The following is a 27,962-nucleotide window of genomic DNA, read 5'->3' as shown; positions in this document are numbered from 1 at the left end:
AAGTGAACACATTCCTTTAATGGTCTAAAGCCTCGTATGCCAAGTGTGTTACATGTTTGAGCAAGAGAGATGAGCTGTAACCATCACAGAATGTCAGGAAGACTGCTCAGACTTTGCTACACTTGGCATTGTGAATCTTCAGATGGTGGGTGAGGTGGGAGTGCTGTCTGAAGGCCTTCTTACACTCCTTACACTCGTAGGGCTTCTCACCAGAATGAATTCTCAGATGCTGGATAAGAGAAGAGTTGAGGCGAAAGGCCTTCCTACACTCCTTACATTCAAAGGGCTTCTCCCCGGTGTGGATGCTCTGGTGCAGAGTAAGTTTCTGGCGCAACCTAAAGGCCTTCCCACACTCCTTACAGGCGTAGGGCTTCTCGCCGGCGTGGATGCTCTGGTGCTGTGTGAGCTGCGAGAGCAGCCGGAAGGCTTTCCCACACTCTTTGCAGCCGTAGGGTTTCACACCGACATGAACACTCTGATGCGAGATGAGCTGGGAGTAGCGGCTAAACGCCTTCCAGCACTCCTTGCACTCATACGGCTTCTCGCCAGTGTGGATTCTGTGATGGAGAATAAGATGGTAACCCCGACTAAAGGTCTTCCCACATTCATTACATTCATAGGGCTTCTCGCCAGTGTGGATTCTCTGATGCAGTGTTAGCTGCTGTCGAACTCTAAAGGCCTTCCCGCAGTCCTTGCATTCATAGGGCTTCTCGCCAGTGTGAAGTTTGTGATGGACTCTGAGGCCGGAGCCGCACAGAAAGTCTTTCCCACACTCTTTACACTCGTAGAGTCTGTCAGCAATGTTCAGCTTCTGGTGTCGAGTAAGGTGTGCATACTGCCTGAAGGCCTTGCCACACTCTTTACACACATAGGGCTTCTCCCCAGTGTGGATCCTCTGATGGAGGGTGAGCTGTCCTCGTACCCTGAAGGCCTTCCCACATTCCTTACACGCATAGGGCTTCTCACCAGCATGGAGTTTTTGATGAGCACGAAGGTCTGGGCCATATATGAAGGCTTCCCCACACTCCTTACACTCGTACAGCTTCTCACCAGAATGAAGCCGCTGATGTCTGGTGAGGTGTGCCGTCTGCCTAAAAGCCATCCCGCATTCCTGACATGTGTAGGGTTTCTCGCCAGTGTGGATTCTACGGTGGAAAGTAAGCTGCTGGCGGACTCTAAAGGTCTTCCCACATTCATCACACGCATAGGGCTTCTCGACAAAATGGATTCTCTGATGTGGAGCAGCAGACGTATGCTTCTGGTAGGAGGCCATTTTTTCACATGTGACTTTCACTTGTCTGAGATAGCCGTCCTGAGATCCCTCTTTCACTTGTCTGAGATAGCCGTCCTGAGATCCCTCTTTCACTTGTCTGAGATAGCCGTCCTGAGATCCCTCTTGGCTTTCATGTTTTCTTCTGGACTCCCATCCACTTTTTAAAATAAGGCCCTTCAGGCCACTGCTCCCCATTCTTTCCATCATCTTCCACTGGGATAAATTCACTTCATAAATGCCGTTTTCTGACGGGGACTGATTGGTCTCATCCTTAGTTTTCAAATCTGCAAGAAAGCAGACACATGCTGTTTCCTTTTTCTCAAGAAATAAACTCTGCAGTAGAGACAGAAGCTAAAGAACGCCATGTTCAACCAAACTCAAATCAGTGTCTTATAATTTAGGGAGCAAAAGAGAATACTAGGAAAACAAGAACTTGTGTAAGAAAAGGCAGTGGTAACTAAGCAAACATTTACTGCACTGGTTCATGAACTGAGGCGTGGATCAGGTCACTGGGTGGCTCACTAAAAATACTGTTTAAACCTGGGTGTAGTGGCAAACGTCTTTAATCCCAATCTTCCTTCTATCGGGAAGGAGAGAGGTGAATCTGTGTGAGCCAGCCTCATCTATATAGTGAGTTAGTTCCAGGACAGCCAGGGTTACATAGTATAAGAACCTGTCTCATAAAAACAAAAATGAACAAAAAAATCTCAATACTGTTTAAATACTACCAAAACCACTTGGATCAAACTATAATTTTTGTCCCCACTTATCATGTGTGTGTGTTTGTGTGTAGATACATGTTTTGCATGTGTGTGGGTGCACATGGGAGGCACGTGGAGGCCTGAGAGTGATGCAGGAATCATCCTCAATCTACCATGCATTTTATTCATTGACGCTGGGCCTTTCAGTCAAACCCAGAGCAGTCCTGCTAGCTAGCTAGCGTGCTCTAGGGTAGTGCTTCTCAACATGTGGGTCGCAACCTTTGGAGGGGGGGGGTCACATAAGATATCCTGCATACCAGATATTTACATTATCACTCATAACAGTAGCAAAATTACAACTATGAAGAAGCAACAAAATAACTTTATAGTTAGGGGAGACCACAACACGAGGAACTGTATTAAAGGGTGGCAGCATTAGGAAAGCTGAGGATCTCTAGGAGGTCCTGTCTGTGCCGTCCAAGTCTGGACTTAGCAATGAATCTCCATACCTAACTGGCATTTACACGGCTTCTGGGGAACTGAACACATTTGTGCAGCAAGCACTTTAACCACCAGATCAGATTCTAATTTTTATTAAACATTTAGGAGGCTGGAGATGGTCCAGTGGTTAAGAGCACTGGCTGCTCCTGCTGAGTAGATTTATTTACTTATTTTTTATGCATGTTTTGCTTCCTTGATTTTTGTGCACTGTGCACACGCAAAGGTCAGAGGAGGGTGTTGAATCCCCTGGCACTGGAGTTACAGATGTTTGTGATCCATCAGGTGGGCTCTAGGAACTGAACCTAGGTCCTCTACAAGAGCAGCAGCCCTCTTAATCATGGAGCCATAGCTCCAGGTCCTCCATCTTATTTCTGGAGACAGTCTCTGAACCTGGAACTTCTCAGTTCACCTAGACTGGCCAGCCAAGAATCCTGGGATTCTCTGTCTCTCCTTCCAGGCATAGAGAACACACACACTGGCTTTTATTTAGATGCTAAGACTTCTAACTCAGGGCCTCCTGTTTGCACCAGAGCAAGAGCCTCATCAGCTGAGCTCTCCATTACTGGCAGTTTTACATTCTTACAGTTGTTATTGGCTTTCCTTCTCTGACTTTATAAAAAGGCGCTGGAGATGGATGCAGGGCCTCCCACAGCTGCAACAGCGCACTGTTCAAGCCTCAGCTTTTCCTTACCTGAAGCTCTTTAAAGCCGACACAATCTTGACTCCCTCCCTACTAAGTCATGAGCTCAGAGCATAATAGAGTTTGGCTCATTTCTTTATCGTAATCAGTACTTGTTCTAAGTGTATCTTTGCCTCTAATCTCTCACAGTTTCTATGAAATCTGAAGATTTCATAGAGGTAATTGCTCTCTCGTGGCTTAGTTCCTTTGCTTTTCTGATCTTCAGGTTGAACCCCAATATCTGTCTCTGGGTTTTTATTATTTGTGCACAGACAGGGAGTTCACTCTTATGCTCTCCTCACTTTGCATCTGCCCTATATCCGATCTTTTCTTCCTTTTCTGTGGAACTTGAGGTTGGACTCAGGGCCTCACCAACACCAGGCAAGCCACAATTCAAAAGACTTCTTATGCTGGTCAGTGGTGGCGCACACCTGTAATCCCAGCACTCAGGGCAGAGGCAGGTGGATCTCTGTGAGTTCAAAGCCAGCCTGGTCTAGAGAGCAGGTTCCAGGACAGCCAGAGCTACACAGAAAAAACCCTGCCTCGAAAAAAACAAAACAGGCTTCTTTTTTTTTTTTTTTTTTTGGTAGTCACTGTATTTTATTGGAAAACATTGATATATACTTTTCTTCACAGCTTGAACTGAACACAATATTGCCCGGTTTAAAAACAAAAACAAGAATAAAAAACAAAACAAAAACCGAAACATTCCACAAAGTCCACAACCTCACGCCTACCTGCCCTTACCCTCAGCTCTTGGCTGGGTCTCCCGATATGCCCTGTCCCTCCCTCCCTCAAGGCTGGTGCCAAGGGGTGGAAAGGAGTCTCAAAGCTGGGCAGGTCCCAGCAAAAGCAACGTGATTGCCCTGGGGGGCCAGATGAGAACAGAGAAAGGAAACGAACCCAGACTGAACTGCCCACGTTGACTGACTTATGTCCCAGAGGCTAGAGTCAGAAGCAAGGGCGCGGATCATGCTCTCCGCCGGGGAGTGGGGCAGGCAGGGTGAGGAGGGCAGAGGCGGGCAGAAAGCAATGCCAAGTCACCACGGAGGGGCAGAAGGTGCCCGCTGCCCAGTTCAGGGCTGGTCCAAGAATGATGTGGGGATGGTCACTGTGTAATGTGCTGGTGATCTTTTTTCTTCTTCCCTTTTATGCCCCTTAAAACTTTGATTTTTGTCCCTAACATGCCGGGCCAACTAAAGGAAGGGTGGGAAGAGGGGAGATGAGCCCCACCATGCTCACAAGAACCAACCTGCAATAAACACTTCTGTGGGCCACCGCGCAGAGCAAAACAGGCTTCTGATATTGTTACTTCGGCTGGGTTCTCTTCAGCGCCCGTTTCCTCTGTCACAGAGCTAGTCACGTTTCCCTAGTCATTGTGTCACAGCTTTGTGCATTCCTCCCCGCTCTAGTCCCCTGTTCAGTCCCTCACTAGAGAGACCTTTCCAGAGTTCCTGAGAATATCATGATTGTATTTCCGCACTGTGACACAGGGCTATATCTTACTGAGATGCTTAGGAACTCTTAGGGTAACGGAGGCAAAAGTTCTCACATATATCTGAACGTGGAGGGCTCACTGACAAGGTCATAATACCTGCAGACCAGAGGACAGCAAGCCAAGAGGAGAAATCAGAGAAAAATCCGTCTCCTGACTCCCATGGGCGCCAGGCATGCACGTGATGTACACACACACACACACGTAGGTCAAATGCTCAGATACACTGAAAAAATAAATAACTCCTTTAAAAATTTCAATTTTGTGAGGAAAGGTGGCCAAAATGTTAAAAACTTTCCTGGGCCGATGATGTAGCTATAAAGTAGAACACTTGTCTCGAGCGAGAAGGCAGGCTCCTCCACAGACGGCGAAGCCTACCAAACACGGCAGAGCTTCCCTAGGTCCCGGCACTCCTCACAGCACTCCGACACTGCCTGCCACTCCATTCTCTGTGTATTTATAGCGATGGCGTCTCTCTAATGTCGAGGAGAATCTAGAGGACACTGTCCTGACTACCTAGCGCGCCTCTTTTTCTTTCTTTCTTTTTTAAACATTTATTTATTTATCATGTATACAGTGTTCTGCCTGCATGTGTGTCCACAAGCTAGACCAGAAGAGGGCATCAGATCCTATCAGGGATGACTGTGGGCCACCATGTAGTTGCTGGGAAATTGAACTCAGGTCCTCTGGAAGAGCAGCCAGTGCTCTTAACTTCTAAGCCATCTCTCCAGTCCTCACGCCCCCTTTTCAGCTAGTTGAGTGTGTTCCCCAAGCCTCATAGACCCCCACTTACCTGAATTTTGTCTTCTTTTCCTCACAACCTTCCAGGGCTCTTTCCCTTGCTCCAGCAAGGAAATCACATCTGGTTTAGAAATGAAGCATCCTACTTAGAAGAAAAGAAAAATGAGGTAATGAGGAAATAAAACGAAAATTCAAAATTTCTTTGGTTCATTTTAGTGAAATTTATTACAAAACATAGGTTACCATGACAATTGATAAAGTCCTTAAAGAAGGTAAGCTGGTTTAGGAACATTCACATGAAGGTTATCTAATAAATCCAGGTTAGAGAGGAAGGGGAAAGAACCTTTGTGAGGCAGTAGGCAAGCTACTCCTATGCTTAATTCTCTTTATCTGTAAAAAACAACAGGAGGAGTGTCTGCTACAGGGGCTGGAGAGATGGCTCTGTGGTTAAGAGCACACATTGCTCTTGCAGTGGGCCTGAGTTCAGTTTCTAGCACCCACAACTCCCAGCTCCAGGGAAACCTGCCACCCTCTTCTGGCCTCCTCGGGCACTGAATTCACAGACACATACTAAAACACACAAACACATATGGAAAAATAAATCATTAAAAAATTGTCTACTAGTCTCCAGCCATTACCCAGACACAGAGGAAGCAAGATGTGACTGCCTCGCTGAATAAGGTACCGAGCCACGTGGCTAACATAGACAGGAATAATGGGCTAATATAAGATGTAAGAATTAGTTAATAAGAAAATCCTGAGCTACTAGGCCAACTAGTTTATAATTTAAAAAAGTGTCTACTTTTAGTGGCTCATGCCTGTAATACCTGCACTTAGTGGCTGAAGCAAGAGGATGTTGAAATTGACTTTGAAGTCATTCTGGGATACAAAGAGAGAAGCTATTTCTTTAATAATAATAATAATAAATGTCTATTTTATGGCAGTACCTAAGCACTACCTAGCTGAACTATGCGTATCTCATTAGCTATTAATACTGTTACTTTACTGAGGGGAAAACAATTAGTTTCCCAAGAGACATTTACTGCTATTTCTTTATTTCCCGTTGTGTGGGTGTTTGTACATGTTTGTTGTGTTATGTGGGTATGATGTGGGTATGCACTGGTTGGTGTGGATGTGTGCCTTTGTGCAGGTGTGTGTGCGTGTTTGTGCATACTCTGTGGAGACTAGAGATTGACATCTGTTGTCTTCCTTCAATAGCTCTTCATCTTATTTAGTGTGTGTGTGTGTGTGGTCAGAGGACAACTTCTAAGAGTTAGTCCTTTCCTTCTCTGGATGAGGCAGGGCATCTCTCATCTCTGCTAGGCTGCATATTCTAGGCGGGTTGATAAGCTTCCAGGTGATCCTCCTGTTTCCACCTCCCATCTCACCAAGGGAGGGAACAGATTCACACCACTGCATCCAGTTGTTACATAAGATCCAGGAACTGAACTCAGGTTGTTGGGTTTTATGTTTCTACTGGTTCTAACCACTGAATGATCTTTCCGGCCTTCCAACCTGTTTTCGAAATAAGGTCCTTCATTAAACCTTAATATCACTGAATTGGCTAGGCTGACTGGCCAGTGAGCTTCAGGGACCTCCTATCCCTGTCCTGACCCGATACTTACAGAAGTGTAAGGCCATCACGGTCTTTCACATGGGCTCTGAAGAGCTGAACTTGGGCGCTCTTTCTTAATATCCACTTGTCCAGCTGAACCACCACCCCGACCTCACATACTACTATTCTTATGATGTTCTTAGATTTTTAAATTTCAGCCATGAAAGGTGATAAAACTGACAGTTCATTAGCAAAGGTAATGAACAAGCCAGGTAGTGGTGGTGCACACCTTTAATCCCAGCACTTGGATGGCAGAGGCAGGTGAGTCTCTGTGAGTTTCGGGCCAGCCTGGTCTACAGAGCAAGTTCCAGGACAGCCAGGGCTACACAGAGATACCCTGTTTCGAACCACCCCCCCAAAACAAACAAACAAACAAAAACAAACAACAAAAAACCAAAGGTAATCAACTAGTTTACCTTGAGCTCTAAATAGATCCTGGTGACTTCACATGCTACTATATAAACTATACAAGTTCATTTGCTAGAGAAAGACTAGGAAACAATGCACAGCTATTTCCTTATAGGTAGACCAACAATAAAACATATAAAGCAATTTGGAGTTCAGAAACAAAGTGGCGGCCAGTGGGATGGTTCAGTGGGGAAAAGCATTTGCCGTTAAGACTGGTGACCCAAGTTCAGAGTTCCCAGGACCCACATGGTAGAAGTGGGGATATTGTGGAATAATCCTTCCGCAAACTGTGAATATGTGTTTTTTTTTTAAACATTTATTATGTGTGTATGCCTGAAGGCCAGAAGAGGGCACCAGACCTCATTACAGATGGTTGTGAGCCACCATGTGGTTGCTGGGAATTGAACTCAGGACCTTTGGAAGAGCAGGCAATGCTCTTAACTCCTGAGCCATCTCTCCAGCCCTGTGAATATGTGTTATAAAGAGCTGACAGGCCAGGTGCTTGGCAGGAAAAGCCAAACTGAGAAAATGATGGGAAGAAGGAAGGTAGAGAGAGAAGAGAGATGCCAGCCAGTCATTGAACAAACAGGATGTGTAGAAAATGAGCCACGTGGTGAAGCACAGATAAGAAATATGGGTTACGTTAAGTGTAAGAGTTAGGTAAGTAACAAGCCTGAGCATTTATAAAAAATATTTAGAAGCCGGGCGGTGGTGGCGCACGCCTTTAATCCCAGCACTCGGGAGGCAGAGGCAGGTGGATCTCTGTGAGTTTGAGACCAGCCTGGTCTACAAGAGCTAGTTCCAGGACAGGCTCCAAAACCACAGAGAAACCCTGTCTCGAAAAACCAAAAAAAAAAAAAAAATAATAATAATAATATTTAGTCTCTGTGTGGTAATTTGGAAGCAGCTACCAGGTCAGGGAGCAGGTGGTGTAATGGTCTTTCCTGTCTCTTTAAGAGACAAGCCCTGCCCACTCCCTCCCCTGTCCACAGATCTTCCTTCTGCCTCAGGCCTGAGCTCTCTTCCTTTTGGTCTGTCTCCCAAAGAGGTAGCTGTTGCCATGGCTCCTCTCCTCCCCACCACCATTTCTCTCTCTCTTTCTCTCTCTCCTCCCCTTCTCCCTTTTCCCTTACCCCTCCAAAACCCACTAAATAAATATCCAACCTCACTCTGCATGGTGTGCCTATCCGGCTGTCTCTCACCTGCCTGGGCTGTGGCTCCTCATGGGACTGATTGCACCACCCAGGTCTTTTACCCTCCATGTGTCTCCCTGCCTAGGACCCGCTGGCCCTATGGCCTGTGGTTCCCTACCTAGAACTGGCTGCTTTCATGGCCTGCCCTGGTCTTGGGACCTGCTGCCCACTGCCCACTGCCACTTGGGGCCCTGCAGGGTGGTCTCATGGCCTGCTGCCCCCTGCCACTCAGGGACCTGTGGGGTGGTCTCAAGGCCCGCTGCCCACTGCCGTCACTTGGGGACCTGTGGGGTAGTCTCATGGTCCACTGCCCACTGCCCACTGCCGCAACTCAGGGACCTGCACCATTTTATTTAATCCATTACAGGTGGCAGGACAGGAAAGCTCCGTCTACAGAGAGCCCACTCCTGCAATTTGTCCTCTGACCTCCCCATGTCACTGCACAGCCGTGGCCCCTTCCCCATGTGCATAAACAAAAAATATTTTAAAAGCAAAATGTCTTGTTTGATAGTGATAAGACTACATTGAAGTCTAGCCCCTGAAGTAGCTCACATCAGCTATTCAGGCTTTCAGGAGGCTGAGGCTGGAGGAAGGTGGTGTTACAAACCACCCTGCCCTACAATATGACCGTGTCTCAAATAAGTAAATAAAAGCTTTTAAGACGTTCTGCCATATAAAGGGCCCAAAGGTCACGTAAGCATGGGGAAAGCGAATGTACTGAATGAAAGTACTCACTCCCGACTAAACGTTCCAACTATCTCCTTAAAACAGGAAGCAACACAGGGGAGATGGCACGGGGGCAAGGGCGCTTGCTGCCAACCCACGTCCACTCCCAGGACATACACAGTGGAAGAAGAGAACCAACTTTCAAATACTGTCCTCTGACCTCCACACACTTGCTACAGCTTGTGCATGCCCCTCCCTTACCACATACACAATAAACAAACAAACAAATAAATGTAAAAAAAAGCAAATGTTTTCTTGGAAAGTTATTCTGGAAATTTCCAGAGAGAACGGATGTTAGCGCACACAATCAAGATGTCAAATAGACAGGCTTACCCAGCGAGGCCACATTGTGGTAGTTCTCCATCATCACGTCTTTGTACAGATCCCTCTGCGCTAGGTCCAGGTACTCCCACTCCTCCCGAGAGAAGGCTATGGATACATCACTGAACATCACTGATACCTGAATGACAAAGCAGATGGCACAGCTAAAGCAGACAAAAATCATCCAAAGCCCAGCGAGAAGACATGCAAGAGATGCTGAGAGAAGTGGGCATTTGCTGGTTGAGACAATTCTCCCTATGGAACATACCCACTGTGTAGCCCAGACTGGCCTTACAGAGATCCACCTGCCTCTGCTCCTGCGTGTTATATTAAAAGCGTGGTCCAGCACAGCTCAGAAGTGGGCCACTATAGCACACCGGCTTGACCTGAGAGACTACAACAGGAAAATGAGGGTTCTGCAGCAAGCTGCTTGTATGTTCTACGAGGGTCTTGCTGCTGCTCTTCTCTTCCTCCTCTTCTCCCCCAACTTCCATCCTCTCCCTTGTTATGAACTGTCACTTCCGGCTGCTACATACTCTGACATACCTCAAGAACCCAAATATGTATGGAAAGCAAAATCTGATCGAGCAGAACAATGAGAATGTGCTGGTTGGTTTTTGTCAGTTTAACACAAGCTACAGTCATCTGGGAAGAGAACCTCAATTAAGAAACTGCCTCCATCACACTGGCCTGTGGGCATGTCTGCAAGACGTTCTCTTGATTGATGTGGGAGTGCCCACTGCGGGTGGTACACCCTGGCCAGGTGGCTCTGGGTTGTTATATAAGAAAGATAGCTGAGCCAGGCGGTGGTGGTGCACGCCTTTAATTCCATCATTTGGGAGGCAGGGGCAGGTAGATCCCTGTGAGTTTGAGGCCAGCCTGGTCCACAGAGCGAGCTCCAAGACAGCTGTTACACAGAGAAACTCTGTCACACACACAAAAAAATGAAAACAAAACAGAAGAAAAAAAGAAAAGAAAAAGAAAAAATAGCTGAGCAAGCCGGAAAGAACAAGCCAGTGAGCAACATTCCTCCATGAAGCAACTGCTTCAGTTCCTGCCTCGAGTTCCTGTCCTGACTTCCTTCATGATGGACAATAAGCTGTAAGATGAAATACACAAACAAACAAACAAATCCTTCCCTCCCTCCGTGGCTTGCTAGTCACGGTGTTTACCACAGCAAGAGAGAGCTCCTAGGACAGATGTAACGGACACACTGCAGGTGGGGCGTCAAGAGCGAGAGACTAGCTGAGGGACAACAATAATCATAACAAGTGAGGTAGGACATGAATGCAAGGCAGCCTGGGCTACACAGCAATAACCCCTGTGTGTATGTGTGTGTGTGCTAATGCAGGCACGCATGTGGTAGTGAGACAACAGCTTTGTGGAGTCAGTTTTTGCCTTCCGCCTCTGTAAGTTACTGGAGTCAAATTCTCAGGTCACTAGGTTTCTATCACCCTGCAGCAAGGGCCTTTGGCCCACTGAGCTGCCTCACTGACTCCATTTTTTTTTGTTCTGTTTTAGAGGCAGAATCTCACATTGTAGCCTGGATCACCTGGGACCTGCAGCCTTTCCACTGCCTCAACCTCCCGAGTGCTGGAGTTAAAGGTGTTAAAGGTGCCACTGTCCCTAGCTCCAATATTGTCTTCAGGGACTAGGGAAACGGCTCAGTGAGTAATGTGCTTACTACACACGCATGAGGACCTGGGTTCAGATACAAGCAACTACACAAAGGCTGAGAAATGGAGGTCATGTGGTCATCCTAGCCTTCCCTATCTGAATGCAAATGTAACACTCCTCCTGAGCTCTTGGGGCTCTAGGGAAGCTCCTAAATCTCCTGAAAGCAAGTTTCCGCCAGACACATCCCTGCCCAGCCCTAAATCCACAAGACCTCACCATACCTTAGCGGGAGCCCAACAACAGCATGCTTATTCGTTTGTTTGTTTATTGGTTTCTCAAAATAGATAGGGTTTCTCTGTGTGTCCCATCTTCTCTCGGCTCATAGATGCCGAGTGATTTGTTCAGTGAGCACATGAATGACTGGAAAAGACGCCTGTGTTTTCCCTCAGTAGATTTGAAACAGCCGGGAGGGCCGGGCAATGGTGGCGCACGCCTTTAATCCCAGCACTCGGGAGGCAGAGGCAGGCGGATCTCTGTGAGTTCGAGACCAGCCTGGTCTACAGAGCTACTAGTTCCGGGACAGGCTCCAAAGCCACAGAGAAACCCTGTCTCGAAAAACCAAAAAAAAAAAAAAAAAAAAAAAGAAAAAAGAAACAGCCGGAGGAATGTCCTGGATGGGGTTCTCATAGTAAGTTTCACAATAAAGAAATGTTCCTATGTGTCTGGAGAGACGGCTCAGTCATTAAGGGTTCTCACAGAGGACCTGGATTAGGTCCCCAAGACCTATATGATGGCTTAGAACTTTAACTGCAATTCCAGAGATCTGACACCTTCTTCTGGCCTCCCTAGATCCTGGCACTCATGTGGTACATATGTATATACATACATACACACACACACTCATACATGGTGCATATATAAACCCCCATACACATAAAAAGAAATTTCAAAAAAAGAGGTATTCGCAGGACCTTAACATGACAGTGCTTCCAGAAAAAAGAATATGAACAGTTAACTTACACGGGCCATGGTTTGGAAATTCAACAGTCTTCCTTGAAATGTATTTCTCAGAAGAAGCAGAGTCCACTGGGGCCAGAGCTGGGGAGGAAAGCAAGTTGGTGAGATGGGCCCCAGAAGTCCCCAGACAATCTTTCCAGCTAGGTCACAACACCTTACCCAGTCTCCTGCAAAGTTTCCAACGCACAGCTGGAGTCACCAGACGTAAGAAAGAAAATCCAAGTACCAAGACTGGCAGCCATGTCAAACTACCGGGATACAAAATTTCACTCTTCCAGTATCAACACTCGCATTCTGAAGAATATGAGGAAATGGGCATTCTAACCAGCAAGCCAAAGACAGAATTTTTTTTAAAAAGTACATGCAGCATTTAATCCATACAAACCCTCTGACTCAGAAATTCTACTCTGAGGACTAAAGAAAACAATTATATATGCATAAATATTATATATATAATTGCTTATATACACACACACATATATATGGTCATCAAAGATGTACATCAAAACATGCTAACAAGATGGCTCAGCTGCTAATGGTACTTGCCACCAAGATGGATGATGACTTAGTTTGATCCCTATGCTCACACGAGGAAGAGAATGACTCCCACGAGTTGTCCCGACCTATACACTCATTCTATGGTATGCACACGCAAACACACATTCATACATACAAATAAATAAATGAGGGGGGAAACATTGAAATACACTGTCCATACAGGGAAAAAAAAGGCTGTAACAAAATCCTTCAATAGGAAAGAGACTAAATACGTAATTCAGCACCTACAGGATAAAAAGAAACCTGTCATTTTAAAATGATCCATACCAGCCGGGCAGTGGTGGCACACATCTTTAATAACACTCGCACCCAGGAGGCAGAGGCAGGTGGATCTCTGTGAGTGCGAGGCCAGCCTGGTCTACAGAGCAAGTTCCAGGACTGCCATGGCTAAGAGAATCCTTGTCTCAAAAAACCTAAGTAAATAAATAAAATAAATTACTAGTTATAAAAATAAAGGTTTTCCTTTGAGGGAAGTTATAAATATTAAGCACTGGAAAATGGATCTGTGCATGCAGACATTGGTGTAAGGAGTCAGGCCCTGTTTCCAAGAAATAGACCTTCTTATCCATTAAAATAGAAAAAAGCGTTTCACAGATCAAAGAGGTGGCATCCAATTCCCTTAACCTTACCTTAAAACAGGCAACAGCAATGTATTTCTCTCATTCTCGAGAGTGCTTTTAAAAGACTTCAGCAGGACTAGAGTAGGTGAGAATCCTAATACCCAAACTTTTCTCCGAGCCTTGTTCAGCCTGGTCAGACCTAAGCACAGGACACAAGCAGCCCTGTCACTCCCATCTGTCAGTCACACACAGGAGGAGAGAGAACTGTTGTCCTTTCCTGGTATCTCAGAAAGGCCAGTGTGGCGAATGGCCAGGGCTGGAACCCCACAGAGCCTGCTCCACGTGTTCTGTGTCCGAGTTTCTGCGATGCATCGGGGGGCACCCCCAGGGAGCCAAGCGAGTGTGGGGGTGTCGTTCAGATGTACCATTCTTTTCCCACGATCGGGAGCGCTTTGCTTTGTTTGCCACGAGTCTTTTGTGTGGCGCCCAGGTGAGTGGCTGGGAACCATTCATCTCGGGGACTGACATGCTACACCGCAGCCGACCCTGGGGTCAGAATCGCCCACTCCATGGCCTCCGCAACCTCGCTCACACAAGCCGCCCGGCATCCCATTCACTCACACAAATGCCATCACAGCGGTGCGGTCTCCTGGCCGCGCTCAGCCGGGTGTCACCTGCCACGCCCAGCAGGATCAGCCCGCCGGTCGTCCCCACGCAACCAGTGTCCGAGCCCAGTCCCTCCCAGTGCCCTCTTACCCCGCTGTCCGCAGAGCCTTCACTAAGTCCAGGGAACCCAGAGGCCAGCGCTGCTCAGCTGCCCCGCCCCACGCCGCCGAGGTGACGCCTGCTCGCTGGAGCCCAGACCAGCCACTGTCCCCAGACCCTGGAGGGCCTAAAGGGCTGCGCGCGGGGGCTGCTGGGAGGGACTGCCGCTCGCCCCCAAGTGCGCAGGCGCTGAACGCGCAGCGGAGTCCCAGGGCTGCTGTCGCTGTGAGCTTTATTGGGGTCGCAGGACTATGGGAGGAGCAGGGATCTCAGCTTTGCTTTTTTGAGGAAAAGGCTGGTTTCCTCCTGGGAAATTGTGTTTTTTTTATAAAAGCGTAGATTTGTTGTGGAGATGACTGCAAGTGAACGTGTTTTAGAATAAGATTTTAAAGGAAATGCCCGTCATGTATATAAGTTTGCTTCTGCCCCATCCTTGAAGATGTTTTTAAAAGATTTGTTCTGTGTATGGCTGTTTTGCCAAATGTATGCACGTGCACCGCCTGTGTACCTGGTGCCCAGGGAGGTCACCATGGATGTTCGTGAGCCACCCTATGGGCGCTGGGAACAGAATTCCGGGTTCACTGCAAGAGCATTAAGTTTTCTTAGGCTCTGAGGAGGGCCTTGTCCCGAAGATTTGAGTAACTCTAGACTAAGAGAAAATAAGATAAACAAGAGGCACTATGGCTAGAGCAGACAGCCCAGGATCAAGGAATCAGACAGATGCCCTCCTTTCTTTCAGTTTCTCTGTCCTGGAACTCACTCTGTAGACCAGGCCGGCCTCAAACTCAAAGATCCACCTGCTTCTGACTCCTGAGTGCTGTGGTTAAAGGTAGGTATCACCAACACCCAGCAACACCATAAATCTCAATTAATACTAATGAAATATTGGGGTAGGGGTAGAATCATTCCCATTTGATAGTATCCACTAAAAAACTCCAAAACAATGAAGGGTCATAATCCCAGCACTTGGGAGGCAGTGGTAGGTAGATCTCTGAGTTCAAGGCTAGCATGGGCTGCAGAGAGTTACAGTGATGTGGGAAGTCCTTCTGGATATGTGTTGATTTTATTGGTTAAAGAATAGAGAAGCTGCCGGGCAGTGGTGGCACACGCCTTTAATCCCAGCACTCGGGAGGCAGAGGCAGGCGGATCTCTGTGAGTTCGAGACCAGCCTGGTCTACAGAGCTAGTTCCAGGACAGGCTCCAAAACCACAGAGAAGCCCTGTCTCGAAAAACCAAAAAAAAAAAAAAAAAAAAAAAGGATAGAGAAGCTACTTGGGTCTACCGCAGGGCAGAATAGAGCGAGGCAGGGAAAACTAAACTGAATACTGGGAGAAAGAATGTCAGAGTCAGAGAGGAGCCATGTAGCCGCCAGTGGAGAAAGACGTGAGCCGTCAGCCAGAACCTTGCAGGTAGGCCACAAGCATCGTGGTAAAATATAAAATAATAGGAATGGGTTAACTTAAGATGTAAGAGCTTGTTAAGAATATGCTAGAGTCATTGGCCAAGCAGTGTTGTAATTAATACAGTTTCTGTGTGACTAATTTGGGTCAGGGCAGTTGGGAACAAACAAACTGCACCCACCATTACAGGAAAGTTAGGACTCCATAGGGAAACCTGTCTCAAAAAACAAAAGCAAACAAACAAAAGAATACAACCAAAAGTCCAAAGGGTCCTAGCTGAGCATCTGCCTGTAATCTCAGCACTTGGGCAGGCATGCTGAGTTTGAGGCCAGACTGGGGGGCATAAGGAGACCCTATCTCAACAAACAAACAAACCCACCTGCCAAATAGATAGCTCAAGGTGAGCAAATTGAGTCATGCCTTTAGTCCCAGCGACTCTGGAGGCAGAGGTGCGAAGATCAATTGAGGCCAAGAGTTTGAAACCAGCCAGCTGACTACATGAGGCATGAGATTAAAAGTATTTGCTGTCAAAGCCTGAGGACCTGAGTTCAATCCCCAGGACTCACATACGGAAGAGAGCCAACTCCTCTAAGTTATGCTTTGACCTCCATACATGTAAGGTGCTATAGCATGTACACACATGCATAACATAGACTCCTGATCTGAAACAGAAAACATCATCTAATTAAACAACCGATCATGACTACTCTTTGGGAAATGGGTGCAGGCTGCAATCAAAGGGTGTTTGTCTTATTTATGTTTAAATCTTCCATAAGGAAAACACAGTCTTATTTCTACAGATAAAATTAAAGCATGTAAGCCAGGGAGAGGGCTCAATGGAGCTTGCTGTTCATTCCCTGGGAACCAGATAGTGGAGGTCAAAACTCACCCATGACCTCCACACGAACTAAAACTGAGAAAATAAAATGTGGGGCCAGGCACGGTGGGACATGCCTTCAATCCCTGCACTCATCAGGTGGCAGAGGCAGGCAGAGTTCTGTGTGAGAGTTTGAGGCCAGCCTGGTCTACTTAGTCAGTTCCAGGATAGCTGGGCGTACATAGAAAAACCCTGCCTCCAAAATAAACAAACAAACACACTAACATATTAAGTAATGGAGTTGAAGAAACGGCTTATTGGTTAAGAACACTGGTTGTTCCTACAGAAAATCCGAGTTTAATCTCATCACCATATGGCGGCCCATAACCATCCATAACTACAGTTCTAGGGGATTCAATGCCCTCTTCTGACCTCCTGGGCCACCATTCAGGGGTACACACACACACACACACACACACACATACACACAAAACAAAGACATAAGTGCTAGGGAGAATGCCCATTGGGGGCGTGTATTTTAGCATTATCATGACAGAGCACCAACGACGGCCACTGGGAGGCACTTAAGTGGCTTATCAGTAGCACAATGAAACATTGCCAAAGTCAGAGTCCTGTGATTGCTAAGTTTTTAGGTTTTTCAAGACAGTTTCTCTATGTAATCCTGGCTGTCCTGGAACTTAAGTATTGAACCATCTCCCACCCACAGGTCTTCCTCCCAACACCCACTAAGTAGACCAGGCTGGCCTCTGCCTCCCATGTGCCACCATGAAGGGCCACTAACTAACCTTGATTGTCAACTTGAGATTTAGAATCACAAGTCATCTCTGGGAGTCTGGGGGTAGAAGAATAAAATATTTCCAGGCTGCTTTTCTCCTGTCACTTGTATTATTTTTAATAAAACACTGATTGGCCAGTAGCCAGGCAGAGAGTAGAGATGGGATGACCAGAACAGGAGAATTCTGGGAAGAGTCCATCTGCAGTCATCACCAGATGTAAGATGAGAATGCCTCGCTGATGAAAGGTACCAAGCTGTGTGGCTGACACAGACAAGAATTATGAGTTAAGATGTAAGAATTAATTACTAAGAAGCCTGAGCTAATAGGCCAACTACTTTATATGACTTATACGGACCTCTGTGTGTTTCTTTGGGACTGAATGACTGCAGGACCAGGCGGGACAGAAACCTCGGTCAACACATTTTAACTCAAGTAGAAAGACACACCCTGAAATAAAAAAAAAATGGTATGTGGGTGTTAGGGGGAAGACCTGTGGGTGGGAGATGGTTCAATACTTAAGAGCACTTGCTATTCTTAGAGGACCCAGGTTATTCCCAACACCCACATGGGGATTCACAATCATCCGTAGCACGAGTAGTGTATATATACATGCAGGTAAAACACACACATAAATCTTAAAAAAATATTTTTTAAAGCAAGTTAAGCACTTGCATTCATCTCTCCACTTCCTAACTGTAGACTCAGTGTGACCAGAAGCCTCGCAAACCTCTGTCATTCCTGTCCTGCCAAACTGCTAGCCACACTGAGGACAGAAAGATAGGGAACTTTGGTGGCTTGGAGAGGAGAGACACCCTACTCCAGAGATACTGATTTGCTTTTTTTCTTACTTTTCAAAAAAGATGTATTTATTATGTATATGGTGTTGTCTGCAGGCCAGAGAGGGCACCAAATTTCATTATAGGTGGTTGTGAGCCACCATGTGGTTGCTGGGCATTGAACTCAGGACCTCTGGAAGAACAGCCAGTGCTCTTAACCACTGATCCATCTCTCCAGCCCCTGATCTGCTTTTAACACCTACAAAGGCAGACTTCAGACTCCACTGAGAAGGATCTAACAGCCCATAAAAATATGTGCTTTCCAAAAGACTTGTCAAAGTCAGCAAATAAACTGCTTTAGGGCCAAGAGATGGCTCAGTGGTTAAGAGCACCGGCTACTCTAAACAACCATCTGGAAACTGTTTCAGGGGCACACAGCTGGTACACACATACATATGTGCAGGCAAAACACCAGGCACACAAAATAAAATAAACTAATAAAACTTTAAAAGTAAAGAAAACTGCTCTTAGTGCCAGATGATACTTTTCCAGAAGCCATCTCCATCCAGGACGTCAACAGCAATTAGGCTGTGCTCACTTGGGTTACAAATGAGGTATAACCTCATGTTCCTAGCACTTTCTTCCATATCTAAGTGATTCTCCTCATAAACCACCACACAACTCCATTTACTGAGGAAGAGTATTTTGTTTTGTTTTGTTTTTTCTGAAACAGGGTTTCCCTGTGTAGCCTTGGCTGTCCTGGAACTCACTTAGTAGACCAAGCTGGCCTTAAACTCAGAGACCCATCTGCCTTTGCCTCCTGAGGGCTGGGATTGAATGTACGAACAATCATGCCCAGCTATAAAATCCTTTAACTACCTTGTTACAGATGACACTTTGGGGAATGTTAGAAAGGAGCTGTTCTCTTAGCAATCTTTTCAGATGTAAGTTGAGAGCCACCAAGACCCCATAAGTACTCACTGTAAGCCTGTGACTCTCCCCTAGAGACACCCACCACACTCCTATTGGGTGCCCTCCTACCGGGTGAGCTTTACCCTCTCTTCCTGGAGCACTTGCTTCCTATCCGGCTCCCTCTGAAGTTCTCATCAGTGTCATGACTCTCAGCCTGGCCTGGGCGAAGGTCTCTGCAGAAAGTCTCAGGCAGCTGCTGCCCTGAGACTGTGTTCCTACCTCAGTGACAAACCCTTCGAGTTGCTTCTGTAAGGTGTTTTGTCAACACAATCAGTAACTCCTGCAGCTCCTATTTGTCATGGTAAAAGTTGTTCATAAACATGGCTACAAGAGCATGTTTTATAAAAAGCCAAAGAACCACCTTTAAAATTAAGCATGGCACTTCCGTTACTAACTGTAAAACTCAAGTTGTTTTGTTAACGATGATGCTGATAGAACTTTATAGCCATGTAAAGATGGACTGGAATGTTAGTGTAACAATTATTAAAAAAAAACAAACTAAGGAAACAATGAAAACCATAAGATTACATTTCTAAATGAATTCTGATGTTTGTTTTTAATTATGTGCAGCCTGAATAATCAGAGTCAAAATAAACAGGAAGTGACTAAAAGGCTTCCAGAATATACTATATTCATAGGCTATCTCTCCAATATGAGTTCCTTCGGATGAGCAAGCTGAGGTCAACAAGTAAACTGTTTCTACATTCTTCAGTCCAGAGGGACTTTAAAGGTAGATTCTCTGATCGTTTTGAGTCTTCACATACACCTTGTGTGTTTTTATCACCAGTACAAGTTTTGATGCTGAATAAGTTGTGAATCATAGCTGAAGCCCTTTGCACAGTCCTCGTATTTACAGGCTTTCTTCCCCGCGTGCATTCTGTGATGACTGATGAGTTGTGAGCTCTGAGAGTAGGCTTTCCCACAAATCTTACATTCATAGGGCTTCTCTCCAGTATGAATCCTCTGGTGTCTAGTGAGGTCAGAACCAGACCGGAAAGCCTTTTCACACTCCTTACACTCATAGGGTTTCTCACCAGTGTGGATTCTTTGATGTTTAATAAGCTGTGAGCTCTGACTAAAGGCATTGCCACACTCCTTACATTCATAGGGTTTCTCTCCAGTGTGAATTCTCTGATGTTGAGTAAAATTCGAACCACTACTAAAAGCCTTCCCGCATTCTTTACATTCATAAGGCTTCTCGCCAGTGTGAATTCTCTGATGGCGAGTAAAATTTGAACCACTACTGAAGGCTTTTCCACAGTCCTTACACTCATAGGGTTTCTCGCCTGTGTGAGTTCTGTGATGTCGCGTCAAGTCGGAGCCACAAATAAACGTTTTTCCACATTCCTTGCATTCAAAGGGTTTCTTTCCAGTGTGAATTTTGTGATGATGGGTAAGTCCTGAGGGGTGTCTGAAGGTCTTGCCACAGTCCTTACATTCATACGGCTTCTCAACGGTGCGAACGATTTGATGGGTGGAAAACTGTGAGCCGTGTTTATAGTGCTTCCTATTTTCTTTACTCGAACGATATCTCTCTTTGTTCTTAACAATGTGCTGCAGCCGGAAGGACGGATACTGAGGGAGAGTGGGCGTGTCTTCGTGATTGAGTATCAGTTCACTGAACTGTCTCTCCTGCGATCCAGGCTGTCTCGCACACTGGCCATTCCATTCCCAGGCACCACGGAGACTGGAGCACTGAAGGTCCTGTCTTGTGAGTTTTCTCATTATTTCCCACTGTGCTGACTCTATCTCACAAAGTTCCTTCTTCAAAAACAGCTTCTGAGCCTCACATCTTGATTCCAGGACTAAAAGAAAATATGCAAGTGATCACTCACATTTTTACTGCTTGGGAGACATGAAAATTCAGTTAGATATAATATAAACATGGGAGAATTAAACCGATTTTTTGAAACTAGATGATGGTCAGCTGGGTGAGATGGTATACACTGATAACCACAGCACTCAGGAAATGAAGACAGAGGTGTTGGGAGTTCAAAGTCATCCTGAGTTTGACACCAGTTTGGGTTTTATGAGAATCTGTATTAAGAATTAAAAACAAAAACAAAACAACAACAACAACAACAAAAAAAACAAACTCTGAGGCTGGAAACATGGCTCAGTGGTTAGGAACACTTGCTGTTCTTCCAGAGGGCCCAGGTGGGAATTCTGTTCCCATAGGCACCAGATCTGTCCCCGCTGCTTTAACTAAACCTCTACCATTCTATTTATAATAAATAAGACTTGAGAGTCAAAGGCTGGGGTGAAAACCTGCTAGCTCAGAGAGGCTGAGTAGCAACTAGCTGACCTTTTCTCCTTGTTGGCATCTCTGATGCCAGTCAAATAAACAACAACAGCAACAACAAAAAAAACCCAGCCACTCCAAATCCATCCCTACTACTTCCTGTGTCTCTCTATCTCTCCCAGATGCCCTCTGAGGCTCTATGATTACTTTCGGCCAACTAGTTGCTAACTCAGCCTCCTGACCCAAGGTTAATTTTATTTAATTAATGCAAATGCAAAATTGGAATTCACAGTGTGATAGAATATCCCCCAGCAAAAATCTCTGAGTTTAAGTACAGCCTGGTCTACAAAGCTAGGTCTAGAATAGCCAGGGCTATAAAGAGAAATCCTGCCTCAAGGGAAAAAAAAAATTCAATAAAGGGGCCAGAAAGTAGGCTCAGCAGTTAAGAGCACTTGTTGCTATTGCAAAGGACCCAGGTTCAATTCCCAGTACATACATGGTGACTCACAACTGTCTATAACTCCAGTCCCAGGGATCCAATGCCCTCATGTGATCTCTCTGGGCACCAGGCATATACATGGTAAATATACATACACAGGAGGCAAAAGTGCTATGGGATAATCCTTTTGTACACTGTGAATATGTATTACTCTCACCGGCTAATAATAAAGCTGACTGGCCTAAAATAAGGCAGGATAAAGTTAGGCAGGACAATCAAACTGAGGACTCAGATGAAGAAGGGTGAAATACGGAGAGATGCAAGCCAGCCATCCAAGAAGCAAGATGCTAGAGGACAGATAATGCCACGAGCCATGTAGCAATACATAGATTATTAGAAATGGGTAATAGCTAATTAGGAATAAGCCTGAGCTATCAGCCAAGCAAGTATAAGTAATATTAAGCCTCCAAATGGTTATTTGGGAACTGGTGGGCAGGACAGGAAACACTCATTTACACAAAACAGTCATACAAATACTTAAAAAAAATTTTAATCAATAAATAAAATAAACGAGAAAGCCAGGTATAGTGGCTCACACTTGCAATTGCAGGATTCCTGAGGCTGAGAAAAGACTTGCTGTGAGTTCAATCCAGCCTGAGCTACACCGCGAGGTCTACACAAAATTGGGTTATAAAACAAAACCCTGTCTCAATAAAACAAAATGAGACAATAAGAGATGATAGGATAATTACATAGGAAAGTCTATGTGAGCTACAATGATATGTAATAGGAACTCAATACTACTGTGGAATAAAATTCTTATCTAAGTCAGGAATAACTCCCTTTCCAAGGATCTGGTGATCTCTTCTGGCCTTCACGGATGTGCACAGCATGTACATGGCACATATGTGTGCACACAGACACACGGACACTGACACACACACACACACTGTGCACTCTGTAGACTACTGATCTACACAGAGTTACAGGACAGGCAGCAATACATAGAAAGACCCTACCTCAAAAAATATATACACACACATATATAAATATACATACATATATACAGATAGTTAATTCTCTTCTCAGTCATGTCAGTGATTAAATAAAGCAACGTATTCAGGAACCGCTGTGAGAATACAAAGGAAGGCGTGACACTACATACAACTTCCCATGGACATGAGCAAAATGACAGTGCTGTCTGCAGGAACAGCGGGGGAGCACAGACACAGCAGGGGTCCAGAAACACCAGGGGGAGCACAGAAACACCAGGGGGGAGCACAGAAACACCAGGGGAGCACAGAAACACCAGGGGGAGCACAGAAACACCAGGGGGGAGCACAGAAACAGTAGGGGTCCAGGAACACCAGGGGGAGCACAGAAACACCAGGGGAGCACAGACACAGCAGGGGTCCAGAAACACCAGGGGGAGCACAGAAACACCAGGGGGGGGGCACAGAAACACCAGAGGGGAGCACAGACACACTCTGGGGAGCACAGAAACACCAGGGGAGCACAGACACAGCAGGGGTCCAGAAACACCAGGGGGAGCACAGACACACTCTGGGGAGCACAGACACACTCTGGGGAGCACAGACACAGCAGAGGGGAGCACAGAAACACCAGGGGAGCACAGACACAGCAGGGGTCCAGAAACACCAGGGGGAGCACAGACACAGCATAGGGGAGCACAGACACAGCATAGGGGAGCACAGAAACACCAGGGGGAGCACAGAAACACCAGGGGGGAGCACAGAAACAGTAGGGGAGCACAGAAACACCAGGGAGAGCACAGAAACACCAGGGAGAGCACAGACACACCAGGGGGAGCACAGAAACACCAGGGGGAGCACAGAAACAGTAGGGGGGAGCACAGAAACACCAGGGGGGAGCACAGAAACAGTAGGGGAGCACAGAAACACCAGAGGGGAGCACAGAAACAGTAGGGGAGCACAGAAACACCAGGGGAGCACAGAAACACCAGGGGAGCACAGAAACACCAGGGGGAGCACAGAAACAGTAGGGGAGCACAGAAACACCAGAGGGGAGCACAGAAACAGTAGGGGAGCACAGAAACACCAGAGGGGAGCACAGAAACACCAGAGGGGAGCACAGAAACACCAGGGGGGAGCACAGAAACACCAGAGGGGAGCACAGAAACACCAGGGGGGAGCACAGAAACAGTAGGGGAGCACAGAAACACCAGGGGGAGCACAGAAACACCAGGGGGGAGCACAGAAACACCAGGGGGGAGCACAGAAACACCAGGGGGGAGCACAGAAACAGTAGGGGGAGCACAGAAACACCAGAGGGGAGCACAGAAACACCAGGGGGGAGCACAGAAACGGTAGGGGGAGCACAGAAACACCAGAGGGGAGCACAGAAACACCAGGGGGAGCACAGAAACAGTAGGGGAGCACAGAAACAGCACACACTGCATCCTGTGGGCACAGGTCCATTATCCACCTACTTAGAAGGACGTGGAGCATAAGACCTGCCTGATTTATAGTGATTTCACAGTTGGCCTGACTTTGCCTCAAATAAACAGGGGGGAAAAGGCTCTTAATCCCAGAACTAGAGAGGCAGATCTCTGAGTTCAAGGTCAGCCTGGTCTACAGCATGAGTTCCAGAACATTGAGGACTACACAGAGAAACCCTGTCTTGAGAAACAAAAGGCAAGAGCAAAAAAAAGTGAAAGTGAGGTGAGGGTCAGGGCGAAATTCGATAGCGTTCACTGAGCATGCTTGAAGACCAGGTTCACATACACATATGGGCCATACACAACCAACAAGAAAACCCAGTTTTAAAACTCATTTCCACTGCTGCTCCATTGACAACAGCTCGGGGACAGAAGCCTAAATGTCCTTTACCTGATGAACAGATAATGAAAATGTGCAACATGGTGGGGCAGAGGAGCACACACCTTTAGTGCCAGCACTTGGGAAGCAGAGGCAGGCAGATTTCTGTGAGTTCAGGCCAGCCTGGTCTACATGGCGAATTCCAGGGCATGGCCTACGCAGAGAGAACCAGCTTCAAAATAAGATAGAGAATGAAAAAAAAAAAAAGAAAAAGAAGGTGTGAAACATTGATAGTGAAATACTATTGGCTATAAAGAAAAATCAAATCATGAAATGTGCAGACAACTGGATGGGACTAGATGCTATACTGTGTGAAGTGACCCAGAGAGACAACTGGATGGGACTAGATGCTATACTGCGTGAGGTGACCCAGAGAGACAACTGGATGGGACTAGATGCTATACTGTGTGAAGTGACCCAGAGAGACAACTGGATGGGACTAGATGCTATACTGCGTGAGGTGACCCAGAGAGACAACTGGATGGGACTAGATGCTATACTGTGTGAAGTGACCCAGAGAGACAACTGGATGGGACTAGATGCTATACTGCGTGAAGTGACCCAGAGAGACAACTGGATGGGACTAGATGCTATACTGCTTGAAGTGACCCAGAGAGACAACTGGATGGGACTAGATGCTATACTGCGTGAGGTGACCCAGAGAGACAACTGGATGGGACTAGATGCTATACTGTGTGAAGTGACCCAGAGAGACAACTGGATGGGACTAGATGCTATACTGCTTGAAGTGACCCAGAGAAACAACTGGATGGGACTAGATGCTATACTGTGTGAAGTGACCCAGAGAGACAACTGGATGGGACTAGATGCTATACTGTGTGAAGTGACCCAGAGAGACAACTGGATGGGACTAGATGCTATACTGCGTGAAGTGACCCAGAGAAACAAAAGCAAATATGGTCTCTCATGTGTGGTTCCCAGCTCCAAGTCCTCAGATGTGAATATATGACCTGGAGCAACACAGGAAACGGGAAAGTGAAAAGAAGCCACGCCAGGAGGACCTCTGGGAAAAGGACAGCTGGACACGGGGTGGGGGGCAGAGGAGCTCTGGAGAAAGAACATCTGGACACAGGGTGGGGGTAGAGGAGCTCTGGGAAAAGAACATCTGGACACAGGGTGGGGGTAGAGGAGCTCTGGAGAAAGAACATCTGGACACAGGGTGGGGGTAGAGGAGCTCTGGAGAAAGAACATCTGGACACAGGGGGTGGGGGGCAGAGGAGCTCTGGAGAAAGAACATCTGGACACAGGGTGGGGGTAGAGGAGCTCTGGAGAAAGAACATCTGGACACAGGGTGGGGGGCAGAGGAGCTCTGGAGAAAGAACATCTGGACACAGGGGATAGGGGGCAGAGGAGCTCTGGGAAAAGAACATCTGGACACAGGGTGGGGGGCAGAGGAGCTCTGGGAAAAGAACATCTGGACACAGGGGATAGGGGGCAGAGGAGCTCTGGGAAAAGAACATCTGGACACAGGGGGTGGGGGTAGAGGAGCTCTGGGAAAAGAACATCTGGACACAGGGGGTGGGGGTAGAGGAGCTCTGGAGAAAGAACATCTGGACACAGGGGGTGGGGGTAGAGGAGCTCTGGAGAAAGAACATCTGGACACAGGGGCTGGTGTGTATGGGGCTGTCCTCTAACTGGGGTAACAGATGATACAGGAAAGAAAGGAGGGATAAACAGCACTAAGGACATTTGAAAAAGCTATAGGAAATCACATTATTTTCCATTTCCATCAAAGTGCATGTGCATGAACACACACACACACATCATACCTAGACCTAAATATTATTATTTGGGGGAGGTGGAGCAGACCAAGATTAGTTTTGGAAGTCAATGCCACCTACTGCCTCCCCCAATCTCAGATTTGAGGTCTAGAAGCTTGTTGTTTGTGAACAAGTTCATCCTTGACCCCAAGCATGGGAAATAGAGCCCAAGAATGACAGTTTCTATGGCAACCCTTGGGTCAGTGCTTGCCATGGTAGGACAGCACCGAATTTGATATGGCTGTAATTTATTTGTTAACTTCTGGAGCTCCTATCTGATAACTGTACACATTATAGAAACAGTAAACAGTAATTAAAAGTATGGATGAGCCAGGAGATGGTGGCGCATGCCTTTAATCACAGCACTTGGAGGGCAGAGGCAGGCAGATCTTTGTGAGTTCAGGGCCAGCGTGATCTACAAAGTGAGCTCCAGGATAGTGAGGGCTACACAGAGAAACCCTGTTTCAACAAACAACAAACAAAACGAAAAGGATGAATCAAGGAGGGTGTGGAACTTCTGAATAAAAACAAAACAAATAAAAAACCTAGTTAAAAAGCAAGTCCAATAGAACTTCAGGTCTTTGGTTGTGGTAGTTTGAATGTAACTGGCCCCCATAATCTCCTAGAGCGAGGCACTACTAGGAGGCGTGACTTTGTTGGAGTAGGTGTGGCCTTATTGGAGGAAGTGTGTCACTGTGGAGGTGGGCTCTGAGGTCTCATACATGCTCAAGTCACCCAGTGTCTCAGTTCACTTCCTGTTACTGATCAAGATGTAGGAGTCTCAGCTCCAGCACCACATCTGCCTGCACACCCCCACCCCCCACCGTGCTCCCCACCATGATGGACTGAATCTCTGAACCGTAAGCTGCCACAATTAAAGGTTTTCTTTTATACAAGTTGCCATGGTTATGGTGTTTCTTCACAGCAATAGAAACCTAACAAAGACAATTAACCCACAGGTGCTGGGCTAATCTCCAGGAGGGAGTGATGGGGAGATGTAAAATAGAGAAGATGTAAGATATAGAAGGGAAATGGAGGGGAAGGAGAAAGGAAAGGGGTGTGTGATCTGGGACAATGCAGGAAAGTGCATACTCCAGTAGTTACACAGTAGCTATGCAAAGAGGTGGCTGAGAAGCATTAGACTCCAGACAGACTGCCTGTCAGGCCACAGTGCCCGCAGTCCCCTCTTCCCGGCCTCACAGATACTGGCAGGCACCCCATGGAGGGAAAGATCTGTGGACACCAGCAAACAGCCTTCCAGGTCCTTAGCCTTCTCATCTTTTCTTTCTTTCTTTTTTTTCAAGACAGTGTTTCTCCGTGTAGGCATGGCTATCCTGGAACTCACTGAGCTCTGCCTGCCTCTGCCTTCAGAGTGCTGTGATTAAAGGTGTGTGCCACCAGGCCCAGCTTGCAATGGCTTTTTCAAAGGCAAGTAAGCATCTGACACCTGGAGGAAGGGAGGAAACAGACCTATCAATGGGCAAATCAGAGTTAGGATGGATGTCTTTACCCATCGAAAGCAGGTTGCTGTAGTTCTCCAACATCACATCTCTGTACAAGTCCCTCTGCTCCTCGGTCAGGCACTCCCACTCCTCCTGAGAGAAGTCTATGTACACATCACGGAAGAGCACCGACACCTGGAACAATAATCGCATATTGCTTGATTAATAAAAGGAAAAAGAGAAGTGTTTTGTGCAAGAAAAGTAACAG

The 27,962-nt window shown here is 46.6% G+C and overlaps 1 protein-coding gene and 1 non-coding gene across 8 annotated transcripts; both read right to left on the bottom strand.

The window, feature by feature from the left end:
- Positions 1–27,810, bottom strand: Zfp82 (ZFP82 zinc finger protein). 7 transcript variants are annotated; one of them, XM_075985868.1, is made up of 6 exons: positions 14,162–14,329; positions 12,447–12,581; positions 12,291–12,368; positions 9,666–9,792; positions 5,443–5,532; positions 1–1,557 (listed from the first exon to the last, which is right to left on the bottom strand). In XM_075985868.1, exons 3-6 carry the CDS (start codon positions 12,297–12,299, stop codon positions 107–109), a joined length of 1,677 nt encoding a protein of 558 aa, XP_075841983.1. In that variant the 5' UTR covers positions 12,300–12,368; positions 12,447–12,581; positions 14,162–14,329; the 3' UTR covers positions 1–106. The 7 variants fall into 7 exon arrangements, with proteins under 7 accessions (XP_075841983.1, XP_075841993.1, XP_075841972.1 ...); XM_075985878.1 differs by lacking the exon at positions 14,162–14,329 and adding an exon at positions 13,475–14,088; XM_075985839.1 differs by having other exon boundaries at positions 14–1,557; positions 5,443–5,535; positions 14,162–14,330.
- Positions 26,370–26,498, bottom strand: LOC142842826 (small nucleolar RNA SNORA5). The gene has a single exon (XR_012909487.1). It is a non-coding gene; the product is annotated as a small nucleolar RNA SNORA5 (small nucleolar RNA).
- Positions 27,811–27,962: the final 152 nt, after the last annotated feature.

Source organism: Microtus pennsylvanicus, chromosome 1 (assembly GCF_037038515.1).
Source record: "Microtus pennsylvanicus isolate mMicPen1 chromosome 1, mMicPen1.hap1, whole genome shotgun sequence".
Lineage (NCBI taxonomy): Eukaryota > Metazoa > Chordata > Mammalia > Rodentia > Cricetidae > Microtus > Microtus pennsylvanicus.
Note: the sequence above shows the minus strand (reverse complement) of the source record. Positions and strands in the feature narration are given on the sequence as shown.

Excerpts from the sequence above, each read along its gene's own strand:
- Zfp82 (XM_075985839.1), bottom strand. Across the intron at positions 5,536-9,665 it reads CCACAATGTGGCCTCGCTGG|TAGGATGCTTCATTTCTAAA; the intron begins GTAAGCCTGTCT and ends TTTTCTTCTAAG. Across the intron at positions 1,558-5,442 it reads GAAAAGAAGACAAAATTCAG|ATTTGAAAACTAAGGATGAG; the intron begins GTAAGTGGGGGT and ends GCTTTCTTGCAG.